The 16,945-nt window shown below is 45.4% G+C and overlaps 1 protein-coding gene across 1 annotated transcript in view; it reads left to right on the top strand.

Annotated features, from left to right (window-relative positions):
• Positions 1-16,945, top strand: part of LOC146817397 (dynein axonemal heavy chain 5-like) — a 1,608,734-nt gene that overhangs the window by 1,007,265 nt on the left and 584,524 nt on the right. Inside the window, exon 53 of the mRNA XM_085609634.1 lies at positions 4,398-4,484. Coding sequence (XP_085465760.1) covers positions 4,398-4,484 — 87 coding nt within the window. The remainder of the gene's footprint in view (positions 1-4,397; positions 4,485-16,945) is intronic.

Below are 16,945 nucleotides of genomic sequence, written 5' to 3' on the forward strand. Positions count from 1 at the left end.
TCCCAATCTAACCTATGAGACAGATAGCCTTTCAATAGTGAAAAACGATGTGGGCAGTATTTCACTATCAGGACATGTCACACACACCAGTACATATCCTACCTTTCACATACACTGTACCCTGCCCATGGGGGTACCTTGGGCTTACCATAGGGGTGCCTTACATGTAAGAAAAGGGAAGGTGTAGGGCCTGGCAATTGGGTGCACTTGCCAGGTCAACATGGCAGTTTACAACTGCGCTCAGACACTGCAGTGGCAGGTCTGAGATACGTTTTCAGGGCTACTCATGTGAGTGGCACAATCAGTGCAGCAGGCCAACTAGTAGTATCTGATTTACAGGCCCGACACACTCAGTGCACTTTACTAGGGGCTTATCAGTAAATCAAATATGCCAATCCAGGAGATCCAATTGTAGTAACAATTTACACAGCTAGCACTTGCACTTTGACACTGATCAGTAGTGGCAAAGTGCACAAAGCAAACTAAGCCAGCAAAAACTAAATCCAGCTCAGCATCAAAAATGTAGGCGGTAGAGGCAAAAAGTCTGGGGAAACCACGCCAAAGATGCCAAGTCTAACAGGTTCCTTTAGGGCCATTACAGTGCGTTCTTATTCACCAGACACCTTATTTCTTCCATGCCTCAAGCAGGTGGCAAGCCATCTTTGCCTTGAAGCCACCAAACTGAGTGTTTCATTTGTATGGAGTCATGGTTTTTGTATCTTATTATTTGTGTGGCTCGCCTAGTGTGCAAACTTTATCTTCACTTCACTTCAGCAATACATGAAAAGGGATGATGCAAATGAAGTGGATTAGGCGCTGTTTAGTTGTCATAATACACTTGCTTTTATCATTTAGCCTTTGGTTCCACCTCATCATGACCTCATCCAAAGGAATTGTTTTTCAACTAGTCCTCTTGAACTGTCATCTTCGCTTTATGATTTATAGGGAAATTTGATGAGAAATGTGAGAATGCTAAAAAAGAAATAGAGCATGATCACCCAAATAGTTGTACTGTTTCATCTATTCATCTTTAGAATTACAGGCTTCATAGTGTTTGATGGTCAGATTTTCTAGGAGTTTTTTCTTTATAGCTGGTGAAAATTAGATGTTTTCTTCCATACTTAGAGTTGAAATTTCTTTGCCAGTTGAAACCTCTGATATGTGTGAAGGCTAAAAGGAAATTAATAACGGAATAAGTTAAAACTGTTTCCCCTAACTATAACCTATCGTAAAGGCATAATGGAAGGGCCTTCTCTTAGTCATTACATAACTGAAGTGGAAGGTTGCACAAATTACAGCATGATGGAAATGATGCCTGGTGGAAGCTTAACATTATTTTCCAAATTTCTGATGTTTCTTCATAGGCTCCAGATCTGCACACTGCATCACAATAAGAACTAAATATAACTATAAGTAGGTGACAGTTTAATTTCTAAACCTTCTAGGAACCCACATTATTATGTCCTTCACCCCTATGCTTTATCGGCTGCCTAGTCAGCCTGAGCTTTGTAGACTAGTTTGCCAAAGTAAGGAACACCTTTACTATTTCAAGTTTTATCTGAGAGCTTCAGGCCCTCCTCACTGATGATGCACTCCTTAAATCATAGTCTATGATCTGTCTTTGTAGAACCAAAATATTTTCCTAGCAGCAATTTTCTATGGCATTGAGGAGAGCCAAAGAATAACTGGGGTTCTAGAAATAAATTAGAAATGTTCTTCATGACTGCTATTTAGTTTACATTTTACACTTAGTTCTTCCAGGGAATCTACTCCGATCTCCAGTTTTATCGGGGACTCTCGCATCCCACACACTTTGTCCACCAATTTTCTCTTTCTTATACCCCTCTTCTGTTTTTCCCTGGGGAGAGAGAAGAGACAGTCCTGTTTAGCCATTTAGCCATTTGCTTTGTCTGTAAATGGATTTCAAACTGTCTGGTATGGTAGTATTTTGCGATTTGCCTTTTCAGTGATGGCCTCATGTAGCCTTCTAATGTCTATCTTTTGTTAGACATTTTGGTCAATAGGAGAGCAAACTCCAGGAAAGGGATTTCAAATTTTGGATAACTGACTGAGTAAATTGGATAGATAGTTACGGCCATGGTAGCCGTCTCTGACACACCGACAGTTGTGAGTAAGAGAGTTAGCGCCATGGATACTGGGTGAATTAATAAAATCCATTGATTTCCTAGCCTCCTCATACAAATTAAGGTCAGAGAGTACTTCTTTCGGAGACGTAATAATGGAAGTGCAAAAGTTAGTATGAGGGCTGTAAGTGTAAGAATTGATAACATGCATTAACGTGATGGAAAGGGGTTATAGAAGGTGGTGGATGGGCAGGTGCTATGCTGAAAATATAAGTGCAAGGATGACTGGGGTGGCTCTGAAGGCCTCACTTGATTGAATGGGAATGAGAGAGGGAAGCAGGGTGTCATATTGTTGGAAGGGTGAATTAAAATGGGGTGAGTTGAGAAGAGGCTGTTTCTAAGCAGCACTGGAGGGAGAGGATGAGAAGAGGTGTGGAGGGCTGAGGGGAGAGATGTGTGGGAGATTCAGGAGTTAGAGAGGAAGAAAGAGGCCCCTTAAAATGTGAGAGCTGGATGGGAAGTGTAGATCGAATTTTTCTAAGTTGTCTTCTGATGCCTGGATCATGATCTTCCCATTGTTGAAAATGAAGATCGAAAGGTTAGTGTTGATAGAATGAGATGCAATAGTGGGTGTTTTTGTATCCATGAGCGATTTTAAAGTTGCCAGAGATTTTTAGTACTTTGGAGAAGATATAAGCCTGGAGAGATGTATTTTGAGAAGAAACAAAATATATTTTTAAATTACTACTTCTGGCACTGCGATATTGGTCTATTTTAAGAGTTTGAGGATGCTGTCTCATCAGCTTGTGTTTAAAATGCTGTCTGCATTTTTTGAGAGATTCAATGGTATGCAGTTTTTTATGAGTTCAGGGCAAATTGTATCTGTTTGTTGTAGAGTCCATTTGGTGCCATGGTGGTAGCATGATATGAGCTAATTAGTATATAACTTGAAATAATTGAGAGCAAAGTAAAGTTAGTTTGCTAATCAGACTTTTGTGAAAGGATAGACAAGTCCTACACAAAGTGTATCATAACAGAGGTATAAATGGAAATCCATCAATTGACATCCGTAGATCAAAATTAGCAATGCAAATACCACATATTATCCTTCTGTGTAGTAAATCCCCAGCATGCCGTGTATAGTAGAATCTCAGTATCTTGACCTGTTAAAAGTTTCAGATGCAGACTTAGTTGAAGACAGAGAGTGGTAATTACACTTTTTCTCTACGCCAAATATGACAGATCATTAATTAAATATTTATGCTATGCAAGGGTAGAACAACACAAATTATAGATCAAAGAATTAATTATTTAGGACAGCCATTAAATATAGATTAACAAATCAAGTAAGAAAATAGTGTCAAATGAAAATACTAACAATGCCACAGTAAAGCATAGGCTGATATTTTGATGGGCAGTATAGATGGTGTGGTCTCATTCAGTGTTGTTCTTTCTTAGTGTTGATTCAGCTAGACAGAGGTAAGCCCTATAGTTAGGACATCAACCATAGTAAGGCGGCTTGTGGATTCCACAGAAAACAACAAGTAATGGACAAAATGGCAGCTTCGACTCCATTCCCCAGGGGAGCCAAGACAAGGTAACCTGGCAGGGAGCAATAGCCCTTTTCAAGAAACCACTCAGGTGGTGCCACAAACACGTACATCTAGAGGAAAACAGACTCCTTGTTTGGGTCACTTCTGTCCTAATTTGATTCACAGGCATCACCCTAGAGAAGCCCCTGCAGGCTCAACTCAATTGTCTCTAAGGTCCCATGGCGCTCTGCCTGCTGCAAAGGACCTCCAGCTCTTGCACAGCAGCACTGTAACAACATCTCGGAGCTGCTGCTGCCCAGTCCTGGCAAAAGCAGAACCCACTTCTCCATGAAGTTTGTAAATAAAGATTTTTGATTAATCATACAACAACTTGTCCAGCGGATATGTGTATACAAATGTACTAGCAGGAATCATAGTCTAAGGTTTAAACATGCCTGAGGTGGTGTGTGTTCCCATTCAGAGGGGATCAGGCCTAGCAGTTCCAGCAGTACTGACTGTTTTTGAGAGGGGCCAAGACAGATTTGCATATGGTTGTCCCCTCTTTGTAATGGCATGTAGAAGATAAAATCATTGGGATGAAATTTGCACAAAGTAGCCACTGTTAGCTCAGATAGTATCAAGACTTTCTGTCGATCACTTTGAGCATACACCGCGGGTTATGCTAGCTGGCTGGACCACAGGATGCATAGGCAAGTTGTTTTCATTTCACTGAGACCAACAAAGTACTTATAAGTGACATGGTCTTTTACTTATTTTTTAGAGCCATAGCAACACTTGGATTTGCTTTGATGGCCCTCTCAGTGCTTGCTGGGCTGATTCGTTTAACAGTGCTCTGGGACCAGAGAAGGTATGGCTTATGCACATATACTGTTTTCTGAAAATGTTTTATTTATACATATATATTTTTTGTGGTTACATAGGATTTTACCATTCTTTGCATTTTTGTAGGGTGGTTCACATAATGTTAAAATATTTATGTTATTCATTATTTATATAGAAAACGTATTTCTTCTGTGCTTCACTTCCTCATTTGCATTTAACTTCACATTCAAAGACCCTTAGCCAGTGCTTAATTTGCACTGGTGTTTGTGGTGCTTGGCGCCGGCACTTAATTCTCAGCAATGGCACCTACTTAAGACTGTTTACCACATGGTGGCGCTGTTTGTCTATTTTTGAGGAGAGCATACTCTACATCTATAAAAACATATTGATACCAGTGCATCAAGGCCATTCTTACAGCATTAAGAGGCATGTAATTGTCGAACTTGTCACATTTGTAGGAGTCTAATGATTAGTGGTTGCACTGGTACTCACATTTGGCAGCACCAGGAAGGGCAGTGGGTGGTGCAAGCTGCAGTGGTCTTGTTAGAAATGGTTTGGGCCCTGACCACTTATTTCTTCACTAACTAAGCACTGCCCTTAGCACTGTGAGGTATATGTAGATTGGGTAAATAATATGACACCACCAAGCCAGTGGAGAACAGCATACGTTGTACGTTGATAAAGAACCTGACTGCTTTCTGAGACGCAGGTTCTTCAGGTTATAATGCTGTTTGTCATCTTGGTGTTCATAGAATCAGGGATGTCTAATGTTGATCCATGTCAGACTTTTTAGATATGATAAATCTAAATGCAATAATTTGAGGCCCCATTATGAGTAATAGTGAATTCCAAGAAGATATTCTGGACATCCGAAATAGTTACTGATGCCAAATTGGACTTCCCACAATTATGAGTTAATCTCTAAGGAAAGCAGAATAACTGTGCAGACCTGGTTTTACCTGGCAGAATTCCACATAGGTTTCCCTGTTCCATGGGGATTACCACTCACATTTGCCACCTACTCTAAGCAGGTGGTAAATATGAGCTGGGGATCTAGTGCAGGGTGTAATGGGAGGGGGTTGGCAAGGATGGTTGAGGAAAGTGGAGACTGTCGCCTGGCAGAGGGGATCATTACATGTTCCCCCATGCCATTGCTAATGGTTGGCATGGGCTGCAAAATGGGTCAGGCTGCAACGCAGCACATTCCTCACATTGATTTTTGCCGGCTGGAATGTCTGCCCAGTAAACTGGGTATACAGTTCCTGCATCCAGGTACAGGAACATTGGCCCACTTGTGATCAAGTGATGTGGAATTTCATATAGGAATCCCATTGGCCGACTCGTAATTGTGCCCTAACTGGTTCATATTGACATACCTGAAAATCTACCATGAATCTAGCATTCCTAGACATGCATTGTATACTGCTGCTCTAAATTAGTAAGTATGTTATAGAAATCTGAGAGAGTCGCATATCCGACAAATTTACCTATGATTGATTTGTTTGAAAGGTCACCAAAGATCTCCCTTGTGCCTAATAGGCCAACAATTTAGAAACCAGCTAGTTTGTAATATTAAACAAGCATTACCAAAGCCAGCTGGCCTGGTGTTGATTGCAGATCTTTGCTCTTTGCCAATGCCTGTTTTCTTTTTAAATGGTTTTTGTAAGACTTTATTGCAAAAACCATTACAAATGACTCTCTGGGCGTGCACAGTTATGCACACAGGTAGCCATCTTGAAATGGTTTTTGTAATAAAGGTTTATAAAAAACACTGATAAGTAACTGTCTACATGTGTGCGTGCATGCATGGGTCACCATGTTGAATGTTTTTTACCATGCTCCATGCATGTGTGGTGACAGCTATCTTTGAACAATTATAAAGTCCATTTAGAGATGGATGCAGTTTGCAGTGCCTGCAGAATGCCGCTTGTGACAAGCAGTAATGAGGGCCTGGAAGCAGTGTATGGGGAGCTGCCAGAGCACACAAAAAACGTTTTTTCTTTACTTTAAAAAAAAAGGAGACATTGCCATACAAGTCCCTGGCACTCAGTGCATAATTTGAGATGGTGGGGGACCTGCATTCTTTTTCTTCATCAGACATTTCCTGAGAGTAAAAGAGGGAGAGAGACTCAAACGGGAAAGAAGGAGGAAGAGAAAGATGGAAAAATGTCACCAAGGGAGAAAGCAAGAACCTGCAAGAGTGAGTTAAAGGGGCAGGGAGTGACTGGCAGTGGATTAAAAAGGCCTGAGGTGGATTTAGGCTTATGCAGCATTGGTATTCGGAGCCCTAACATTTAATAGCGCCGGCTGGGATTCTGAGTGGCGTTTTGGACACCGGCACTCATTTGTTTTTACAAAGTAAGCGCTGCTGGCACTGAAGGGGAATACTTTCTGTGTAGGGCTGACTGATAGCCACTGTATGTAACTATATACAACATGTATATTTTAATTAAAATTTAAAAGTCTTGGATAACGCTAATGACAGGCCTACAAAGAAATCATTGACTTCATCAGTTGTAACGGATATCCTACATTTTCCTACATCCCCCAAGAATTGGTGAAAGTGTGAGTAACATGTAATGCTAAATTGGTAAATTGCTAACGGAGAAAATGGCTCTCTGTAGCCAACATTACCAACAAATATGTTTGGCCACTGTCTGTTTTAAAAATAATTGTATCGTTAATCATAAAAATAAGGGTGAAATTTGTCTTTTCTATTATTTCATCAAGATGCAGATCATCAAAGTGAGCAGTCTACATGACAACACTGAGTCAATTTCAAACCATCCCCTGACAAGTGACACCACAAAAAAACGAATTCCAGCAACCGAGAAACCCTGCACGTGTTTAACCAGGCCAGAGCGAGCTAGCAGGGTCCATGTCCCACGAACATAGTGCACTAATCTTTTCCCTATGTAACTCTTTGACCCTGCTCATATCTTCTGGTCACCGTGGATGCTTCAATATTTTTGAGCTCTGCAACTAGCCCCAGTTCCTAAAATCGAAGGCTTGTACCCTGTCTGATCTTCCACCCCTGTTGCTTGCAACCTTCCTACCCAGGCAGTATCCCATTAACACCCTTCCTTTTCGAATGTGGCCTGTCACAAGATATACAACAGGGTCGGTGATCATAATTGTTGCTTACTATTTGCAGTGTAACTTGGTATTCCTTTCTGGTATCTGTTGTGATGTGATTCACAGAAATCTAAAATATTAATATCAAACCAGCATGAGTTATTCAGTTTGTTTAAGCACAAACAAATGCAAGTGCCTCTCTTCATGAGAAGAACAAAACTTCTGTAATCATATGTCACAGTTTATACATTGATATCTAACCATAGTGCAGATGGCACAGTGCTCAAATAGGATGAATATATTAAAAATCAACATAAAATAGACCAATATATACAATCAATCAATCAGTCAATCAATCGGTACTTGTAGAGCACCGCGTATCACCCATGAAGGTATCCAGGTGCGGGGATGCTGAGCTAGTCGAAGAGCCAAGTCTTGAGTTTCTTCCTGAAATCTGTCAGCAAGGGAGGTGTTTGGAAGTGGAGTGGGAGGGCAATCCAGGACTTGGTGGCGAGGATGGAGAAGGAGCGTCCTCTGCTGTGGCTACGATGGATGCGCGGAGTCTGTGCCAGGGCTAAGGAGGTGGAGCGAAGGTTTCTGAATGGTTGGTGGAAGTTCAGGCGGTGGTCCATGTATGCTGGTCCTTGGTTGTGGAGGGCTTCATAGGCGTGTGTCAGTAGTTTGAATTGACATCTTTTCTGAATGGGGAGCCAGTGGAGGTTTCTCTCAGGTGCTGGGTGATGTGGGTCCTTTTGGGCAGGTTAAGGATCAGTCTGGCTGCTGAGTTCTGTTCCGTCTGGAGTCTTCTCATGAATTTGCTTGTGATGCCTGAATACAGTGCATTATCGTAGTTCAGATGGCTGGTGATTAGAGCTTGCATGACTGTTTTCCTTGTGCTTGAGGAGAGTCATTTGAAGATTCTTTGGAGCATGCAGAGAGGATGGAAGCAGGCCATGGAGACAGTGCTGATCTGTTGTTTCATGGTGAATTTTCTGTCCAAGATGATGCCAATGTTGTGGGCGTGGTTTTTAGGTTTAGGGGTAGGTCCGAGTTCCACGGGCCACCTGGTGTTGTTCCAGAGGAAGGTATAGCTGCCAAAGATCAGCCCTTTGGTCTTGTCCTTGTTGAGCTTCAGGCAGTTGTCCTTCATCCAGGCTGCGACATCCTTCATGCAGTTGTGAAAGTCGTTCTTCATTGAGGAGGGATCTGCTGAGAGCGAACTGAGTGTCATCTGTGTAGGATATGATGTTGATGTCGTGGGTTGGGAGGATGTCAGCTTGCTGCATCATGTAGATGTTGAAGACGGTGGGGCTGAGGGATGAACCTTGAGGGACGCTGTAGATGGTGCTTTTGGTTTGCGAGGTATAAGGAGGAAGACGGATTCTCTGTGTGCGACTTGTGAAAAATGATGCCATCCATCTAAGTGCATTTTCTTTGATTCCGATCTGGTGCAGCCCCTCAAAGAGTGTGTGGTGGGAGATGGGGTCGAAGGCTGCGGAGAGGTAAAATAGGATCAGGGCGGCCGATTCTCCTCTGTTGAGTAGGGTGCGGATGTCGTCTGCGATGGCGAACAGGGCGGTTTCTGTGCTATGGTCGGCTCTGAAGCTAGATTGGAAGAGGTCTAGCAGGTTGTTTCCCTCCAGGTGTTCGGTGAGCTGAAGGTTGATGGCCTTCTCCAGGACTTTGATGGAAAACAGGAGCAGCAAAATGGGGCGGTAGTTCTGGAGGTCACTGGGGTCTGCAGAGCATTTCTTGAGGAGCGGTCTGACCTTTGTGTGTTTCCAGGTGTCAGGAAAGGTGACTGTGGCGATGGATGTGTTGAGGATGGTGGTAAAGTGGTGGCTGATCTCGTCACTTCCGAGGTTGAAGAGGTGGTGGGGGCATGGGTCGGTGGGTGCTCCTAAGTGGATGGAGTTCATTATGACTGTGGTGTCCGGGGTGTTGAACTGTTCTCATGCGGTGAGTTGGTGGTGTAGGGCGGTTTACGTAGGAGTGGGGAGGCTGAGGAGGTTGGTTTTTTGGGGGTCGAAGTTCCTGTAGATGGTGGATAACTTGTTGTGGAAATGGTTTGCTGGAGCATCGCAGAGTTCCGGTGAGGGAGGGATCGAGTTTTTGGTGGCTACTGGGCAAGAGAACTCTCTGACGATGTTGAAGAGTCCCTTGATGTGGTTGGCGCCAGCCTCGATGCAGTATATAAGGGCCTCCTTTTTCGCGTCTTTCATTAGATCTTGTTAATTGTTGAGGGCTGACTAAAAGGTGGCAGGGTCTGTGTGGTCTCTACTGGTGCGCCATCTTCTTTCTAGTTGTTTGCAACTGCGTTTCATTGCACTGAGTTCTGGAGTGTATCAACTGGCTTGTTTGTTGGATCTGTGAGTTTGGACTGGTTTGATGGGGGTGATTTGGACGGCAGCTTTGGTGATCCAGGTGTTGAAGTTCTCAACTGCCTGTTTTAGGTTTGTTGCGGCGGAGGGCTAGGCGGTTTTGAGGGCATTGTTCCACTGGGTCTGTGTCACTTTTTCCAGCTGCAGAAGGAGGTGCTGGGAGGGCTGGTGGTGGTGAGAGCTCCTGCTGCAATGGTGAAGTGGACAATTGAGTGATCAGTCCAGGTGAGTTCCGTGGTATGGCTGTATTTGACTCTGTTCCTGGACGTGAAGATTGTGTTTAGTGTGTATCCAACTCTGTGTATGGTGTATGTGCCTAGCTGGGTGAGGCTGATGTTGTACATTCGTTTCAGGAGGTTGGCAGAGTTCATGTCTGTGAGGTAGTCTAGGTGGTAGTTGAAGTCTCGAAGGAAGATTGGCGATGAAGTCTGTGATGGCGTTGCAGAGGCTGGGTTGTATCCAGGAGGTCTGTAGGATAGGGTGCATTTGATGGTTGTCTGTGTGGAGTGAGAAATTCAGGTGTTCCATGACTGCCATGGTTTTGTGATCTTGGTGATGCCTCGGATTGATTCCTTGTGTATGATCGCAATGCCACCTCCGTGTTTGTGGGTGCGGTCCCAGTGTTTCATCTTGTAGCCATTGGGCATCGCAGTGGCGATGTCAGGGACCAACGCGGGGGTGAGCCATGTCTCTGTGATGAAGGTCACATTGGCGACGACAGTATAGATGGTGTCCCAGACTTCGATTCCGTGTTTGCAGAGCGATCTGATGTTGATCAGGAGGCATCGGAGTGTTTCTGGGGTGGTGCCGGCCAGCGCGGTGGGAGTGGTGCGGGTTTCTGCGAGGGCAGGTGGTCCTAGGTTGCAGGTGAACTGGCATCAGTGGCAGGTGAATGGTCGTGGTATGGAGCAAGTGTAGGAAGCTGGGTTTCTGTTGCAGTAACCCCCCACTTTTTGCCAGACCACTGATGCACTTTGACTTGATGTGCCCTGGGTCCCTGCCAATCAGGTTCCCCATGCCTGTGTTCTTTCCCAAAACTGTAGCTTGTACCCCCAATTGGCACCTCTCTGGCCACATGTCATTCCCTTGTAAAAGGTACCATGGGTACCAATGGGCACTGTGGCCAGGGAAGGACTCTAAGGGCTACTGCACTTATTGTGCCACCCTTAGAGGCCCTGTACCTTTACACACACACTGCCATTGCAGGCTGCGTGTTTTGGTGCAGAACAAAGTGAAGAGTCGACATGTCACATATCCCTGTGTGCCATACCTACAAGCCTCTGCCCTGGCATAGGCCAGCCACCCCTCTAGCTGGGTGCACTATACCAGTGATGAGGGTGCAGGTGCATGAGCCCTGTACTCCTACAGTACCTAAGCCAATTCTTAGACATTGTAAGTGCAGTAATGCCATTAAGAGTATATGGTGCTGGGAGTTTGTCATTACGAACTCCACAGCACCATAATGGCTTTACTGAAAACTGGAAAGGTTGGTATCAAACTTCTCAGCACATTACACCCACACTGATGCCAGTGTGGGATTTACTGAAAAATGCACTCAGAAGGCATCTTAGAGATGCCCCCTAAAAAACTGGTGGGTTCCTGACTGGTACACACCAGCCTGCCACCACGAGACATGTTTCCAGTGGCGTAGGAAGGGGGGTACGGTCCGCTCTGGGTTTCATCACTGAGGCGGATGACAAAATGGCAAAAATATGTGTTTAAAACACATATTTTTGCCATTTTGTCAAGCCGGGGCGACAAGTGTCATCACTGAGGGGGAGGTGACAAAATGGCAAAAATATGTGTTTATAACACATATTTTTGCCATTTTGTCAAGCCGGGGGAGGCGAGAAATTTTCCGAACCGGGTGCCACCTGATCTTGCTACACCACTGCATGTTTCTGGACCCCTGGAGTGGGACCCTTCGCTCCCTGAGCCCAGAAACAGAGACTTTCCTGGGAGGAGGTGGTCACACCTTCCCCAGGCCGGGAAGAGCCATCTGTGGCAGGGGAGTTTCAAAGGCCTTGCAGCCTTTGTAATGCAACCCCAAGCCTCTTCTGCTATCGGGAGCAGGCCCTCTTCCTGTCTCCCCTCCTTTTCGGCAGGAAGACAGGCGGGAAAAATAAGCAACCTGGAAGGTGTGCCCATCTCTGCCAAGCCCATCCCTCAGGTGGGGAAGGCGAGGTGAAGCCCACTCTTCAGTGCCCACCATCTTGCAGACGGCAGGCACGCTCCAATCAGGATTAGGGATTGTGCTCACTCCCCCACGTGGAGTGAGCCTACCAAGGGTGTAGTTACCCTAAGGTCAGTAGCCCATTGGCTACTGACCTTGAGACCCCTAAAACGCCCCCTAAATACAGTATTTAGGGGGCAGCCCTGAACCAAGAAGACAGATTCCCGCAACCTACGAAGAAGAAGGACAAAGGAAGACGCCCAGCAGAGAAGACTGCAGAGAACAACTGACTTGGCCCCAGCCCTACCGCTACCGGCCGGTCTGCAGTTTTCAGAGATCCTGCGCCAAAAGTTGCCTTGTCCTGCAACCAGCGACCTCCAGAATCCCTGGGAGGACTGACTGCCTTCAACAAAGACTGGATCTCCTGTGAACAGCAGCTCTGTTCTATAGAATCTCCAAAGCAAGAATCGGAGCCTGCTGAGGACAAAGAAACCCGATGCCTGGAACTACCACTGCACCCGTTGCCTACGGCCCAAGTTCAAGTTGCCCAATGGTCCCAGCGAGGTCCCCCAGCACTCCAGAGTCTGAGTCCACAATGGGCTGACCCCTCCAGGACTCCCTGACGCTGCCTGCAGGCTCTGCACAGAGACTCCCCCAACCGCGAGTGGCCCGGTAAGGTGAAATCCGACCTCAAAAGACACCCCTGCGTCCAGTCGCCCTGTGCCCTGGAGAAAAGAACCCGAGGTGCACCTACGTCCCAGAGTCCTCCAACTTACCTGCCAAGCTGTTGGTTCCTCCCGGAAGTCTTCCTGGACCGAGCCTGCAGCTAAAAACCAAAAACAAGAATCCCCATTGACAACAACAGGGCACCCAACGCTAAAAGAGCACCCTGCACCCAGCCGCCCCTGCGCCGCTGCAGGTGTACAAGGTACAGTTTTTGGAAAGAACACAGGCCAAGGGAACCTGATTGGCTGGGTCCCAGGGCACATCAAGTCAAAGTGCATCAGTGGTCTGACAAAAAGTAGGGGGGGTTACTGCAACAGAAACCCAGCTTCCTGCACAACCCCCTCTCCCCCCCCCAGCCCAAGGGCCAGGCAACTCAGCCAAACGTGGGACAGTCTTCCTAGTCTTTCAGGCGAGGAAGAGTAGAGGAAGTGGTTTGAAAGTTGCAGGGCCTACTCTGCCATACATCCTTTGGCCCAGGTCAGTCCCTTTGGGGAGCTGGCCTACCTCAACAGTTTTAGTACCTAATTCCCAATACTTCTTTCCTAGCTCTTTAGTGTCTTTACCCCATCTTTTAAGTTTGGGTTCAGAGGTGCCTACTTTTGTAAATTCTAACTTTGCTAGGGCAATTTCCAGCTTACCCACAGAGGTTACCCACAGTTTGAGTAACCCCACCATGACCAATAGACTCAGGGGGCTTAACTTGCTATTTGGTAAGGGGCTACGCCACCATGCCAAGTACAGTGCTGCCATGAAGGCTAGTGCCCAGAAGAGGCTACTGACAGCTGTCAGTGCCCAGAACCACACCTTTAGCTCTTCACTGGTAGGTGAAATGGCTAACTTACAGGCTTCTTTGGGTTCTGGTGGCCTGTCTGCTGTTGTAAGGTAGGGGGTCACTACACTTGGAAGTGAAACCCTTCTTCCACCCTCTGTTCTGCTAGCTGAGGAGCCACCAACTCAAGCTGCACAGTTGCCTGACTAGTCAGGACTTTTTGTTGGCTAGGGGGACTTCACCAGTGCCAATTTTGGAGTTCTCCCTTACTGGGATAGAATCTCCCTGGCCCACTGGAACTGTGGCTAACAGTTGTCTAGCTTTCCTACACTGTCTCTTCTTTTTCTTTTGGGGCTTAGCTGCACTGACTGCAGGTTCAGCCCCCCCAGGTCCCTTGGATGAGGTCTGTCACTGGACCAGTACCTCTCTTTGTCTCAGACCAACCTCTGGGTGGTCATTCTAAAGGAGACAATCAAGGGGGAGGTCTTTATTGGCTACCACCTTTCTCCAACCTAGGGACCCAGCTATTTCTAGGCGCACTACAGCCACAGACCTAACAGTGACCTCCCCGGGGATAGCCCTTACTCTTTTTGTTTCCACTGGACAGACTGGTTTGAGAGTACTAACCTGTCATGCACCACAGTGTGACTGGCACAGGTATCTCTCAGGCAGTGGCTGGGATTCCATTCACCAGTACGTGGTGGAAGTGTCTACCCCCTCTGGAATTTCCAACTCACCTTTTGTATCCATCTTTCAGTTCAAGGCTAGGAGGACCTCCTCATCTGAGGAACTACCCTCCAAAGCTACACTAGCAACCCCTGAAGCTACACTAGGGGCTTGAGTTTTAGGACAGCTAGGGTCCTTGGTGTGGTGTCCTGTCATTTGACAGTTGTGACACCATACCTTGTTGGAATACCACCTCTCACCTTGGTACCCAGTTTTAGTTTGAGAGGTGTCTTTAGGCCCACCCTCCTGGACAGATTTTGGGGGGCTACCTGGGACTCCTTACTTCTATCTTTAGGATGCTCACTGTCTTTACTCTGGGGAGGTTTTGTAATCTCACACACCCTAGTGGTGTAATGCTTCATCATCGGGTCACCCCGACGCCTAAAAGTCGGGGTGGGCTCGACCACAGTATTGGGAGCTCTTTGAAGATCTTTGTGGACCAGGGGGGACTAGAAATAAAAAACCTCAGGCAGATCCCCAGTATCCCTTTATTATTGGGTCTGTCTGGGTTACGTAAAATAACTTAAAAATAGGGTCTTGATAGGAGTGTTATGGTCCTAGGACCCTAGTGCCAACATGTTTCAGTCCAAGAACGGCCTTAAAGGTCCAGGACTTTCTTCAGGGCAAACGTGGCCTCCCTGGGAAATAGTAGGGAATTCCCTATTCTATTTTTGATGCAAGGGCAGAGTAGCTGCTCCTTGTGTTATCGACTGATTAATTAATCCGTCATGTACGAAATTCCATCTGAAAGAAAAAACATGGACAACAAAACAAACAACATGTATTTGTAAATATTTCTCATGGTTTTCCAAAGTGATGTGTCCCATAAACGTGCTTTAGGACAAAGAACGACACCAACAGTTGCCGTGTGATTCTATGACATAGTGGTGTGTCAAGTCATGTGCCACTTGTAACTGTATCTGTACGTAATACAACAACGTGCCAGATGTATCGTGCGGTGGCGATTTTGCTCGCATCCTAACTGTTATTGCATGCCAGTTAGTGAGTACTATCAATGTATCACACTCCACTCACTCCCACTCAACAACTAAAAGGGCATCTATGTATCGTCATAGTAATGTGAACTATGCGTGACTATTAAAATCAATGTTGTCCTCGTGCTCTGTTGTTCTTAAAAGCACAAGCACGCATGCGTTCTTACCCGTACTGTGGATGAGTTCCGTATCTCAGGAGATCGTAGGGCTATTGGGGGTAGCTCTATAGTCAAACCCTATTATCGGGGTTCCCCGAACAAAAAAGGAGAAAAGAAGAGGAATGTAGGAAGTAGCTTTTTGAGATAGGTGTGCTCGTGGATCTGCTGGTATTCAGACCAGTAGAGCAATATGCTTGTATTAAGGGTAGGAACCAGGAAGAATCCCCACTTACTTCATCAAGAGTCCTGCCCCGCCACTCAACCTACTTGGTCCGGATCTCCGGCGTTGTGCGCCGTAGTATCGTGGGTCCGGTAATATATACTTCCTTGTTAGTGAAACTGGCACCGGTGATTGGTTCTAGCTTACGCGTCAGTGTTGGAGAGACCACGTGATCCCGATGTGTACCGGATTCATGGGAAATGTAGTTCCGAACATACTTGCGCCATGCTAAGGACGAGATATTTTTTAAAAGACCGACCAGATGCAGTACTGATGCTGGATTGAAATATTACTGTTAATCCAAATCTAAAGTGGGATACTGAAAGATAAAGGACCTCGTATTATGGAGTACCATATTTGTAATCTCGTAATGGGATAGTAGTGTATTTCTGGAACTTCCGGAAGTGAGGGAGCTCAAACCTTAGGGATTCATGGGAACCGTAGTTTACAACACCCATACTCCGCGAATAATGGACAAAACTTTATTAAGCATCATAGAGGATTTCAAAATAACAAGGTCATGAGAGCCTTAACGTGGATGCTGTTTTTAAGACTGGGTGGTAATTCTAAAAATACTTGGTCCCAACTTGGAAGGGTTAGCATAATACAGCTGGAGCTTGTATTATATAAATGTACCTCGTGTATAGACATCGCAGTATAGATAGCAAGCGTTATTAGCTAGGCTGTTAGGAGCTCTGAGAAGCTACCAATGTTTTTTTTATATTTATATATATACAATCAAGAATTGCTAAGTGGTCCTGGTGTATGTTAATTTCATATCATATCGAATCCACTATAAAGGGTTCTAAATAGTAGTCGTATGAATCTGTCCCAAGTTGTGGTAAAAGTATATATTCTTTGTGGTGAAGGTGGTTGTATCCAGATTTAGTTGATCTAAAAATGTCCAAATAATGAATAGACTTTTTCTGATATTTAGAATCACCATCTAACTAGCGGTCGGGCACACTACCTATTCAATTGGTTCCATGGAATACCATCGTTCAGGCCCTTCTCATGGGTCTTTAGACGATATACCCAACGCTGCTCTCGCTCTAGCAATTTTTTATGCTGATCACCTGTATTCTTAATCTTTTCTAATACGGTCCATCTGATTTCTGTATCATTGTGGTTCTTCTCCTGGTAGTGCGCTGTGAGTCTGGTAGCTGTTATTGCTCTACGTATGGTACTTCTATGTTCACTGATACGAACTTTCACTTTACGACTGGTCATACCGATATACATCATGTCACATGGACATTTAAT

The sequence above is a fragment of the Triturus cristatus genome, chromosome 6, assembly GCF_964204655.1.
Source record: "Triturus cristatus chromosome 6, aTriCri1.1, whole genome shotgun sequence".
In the NCBI taxonomy this organism is placed as follows: Eukaryota; Metazoa; Chordata; class Amphibia; order Caudata; family Salamandridae; genus Triturus; species Triturus cristatus.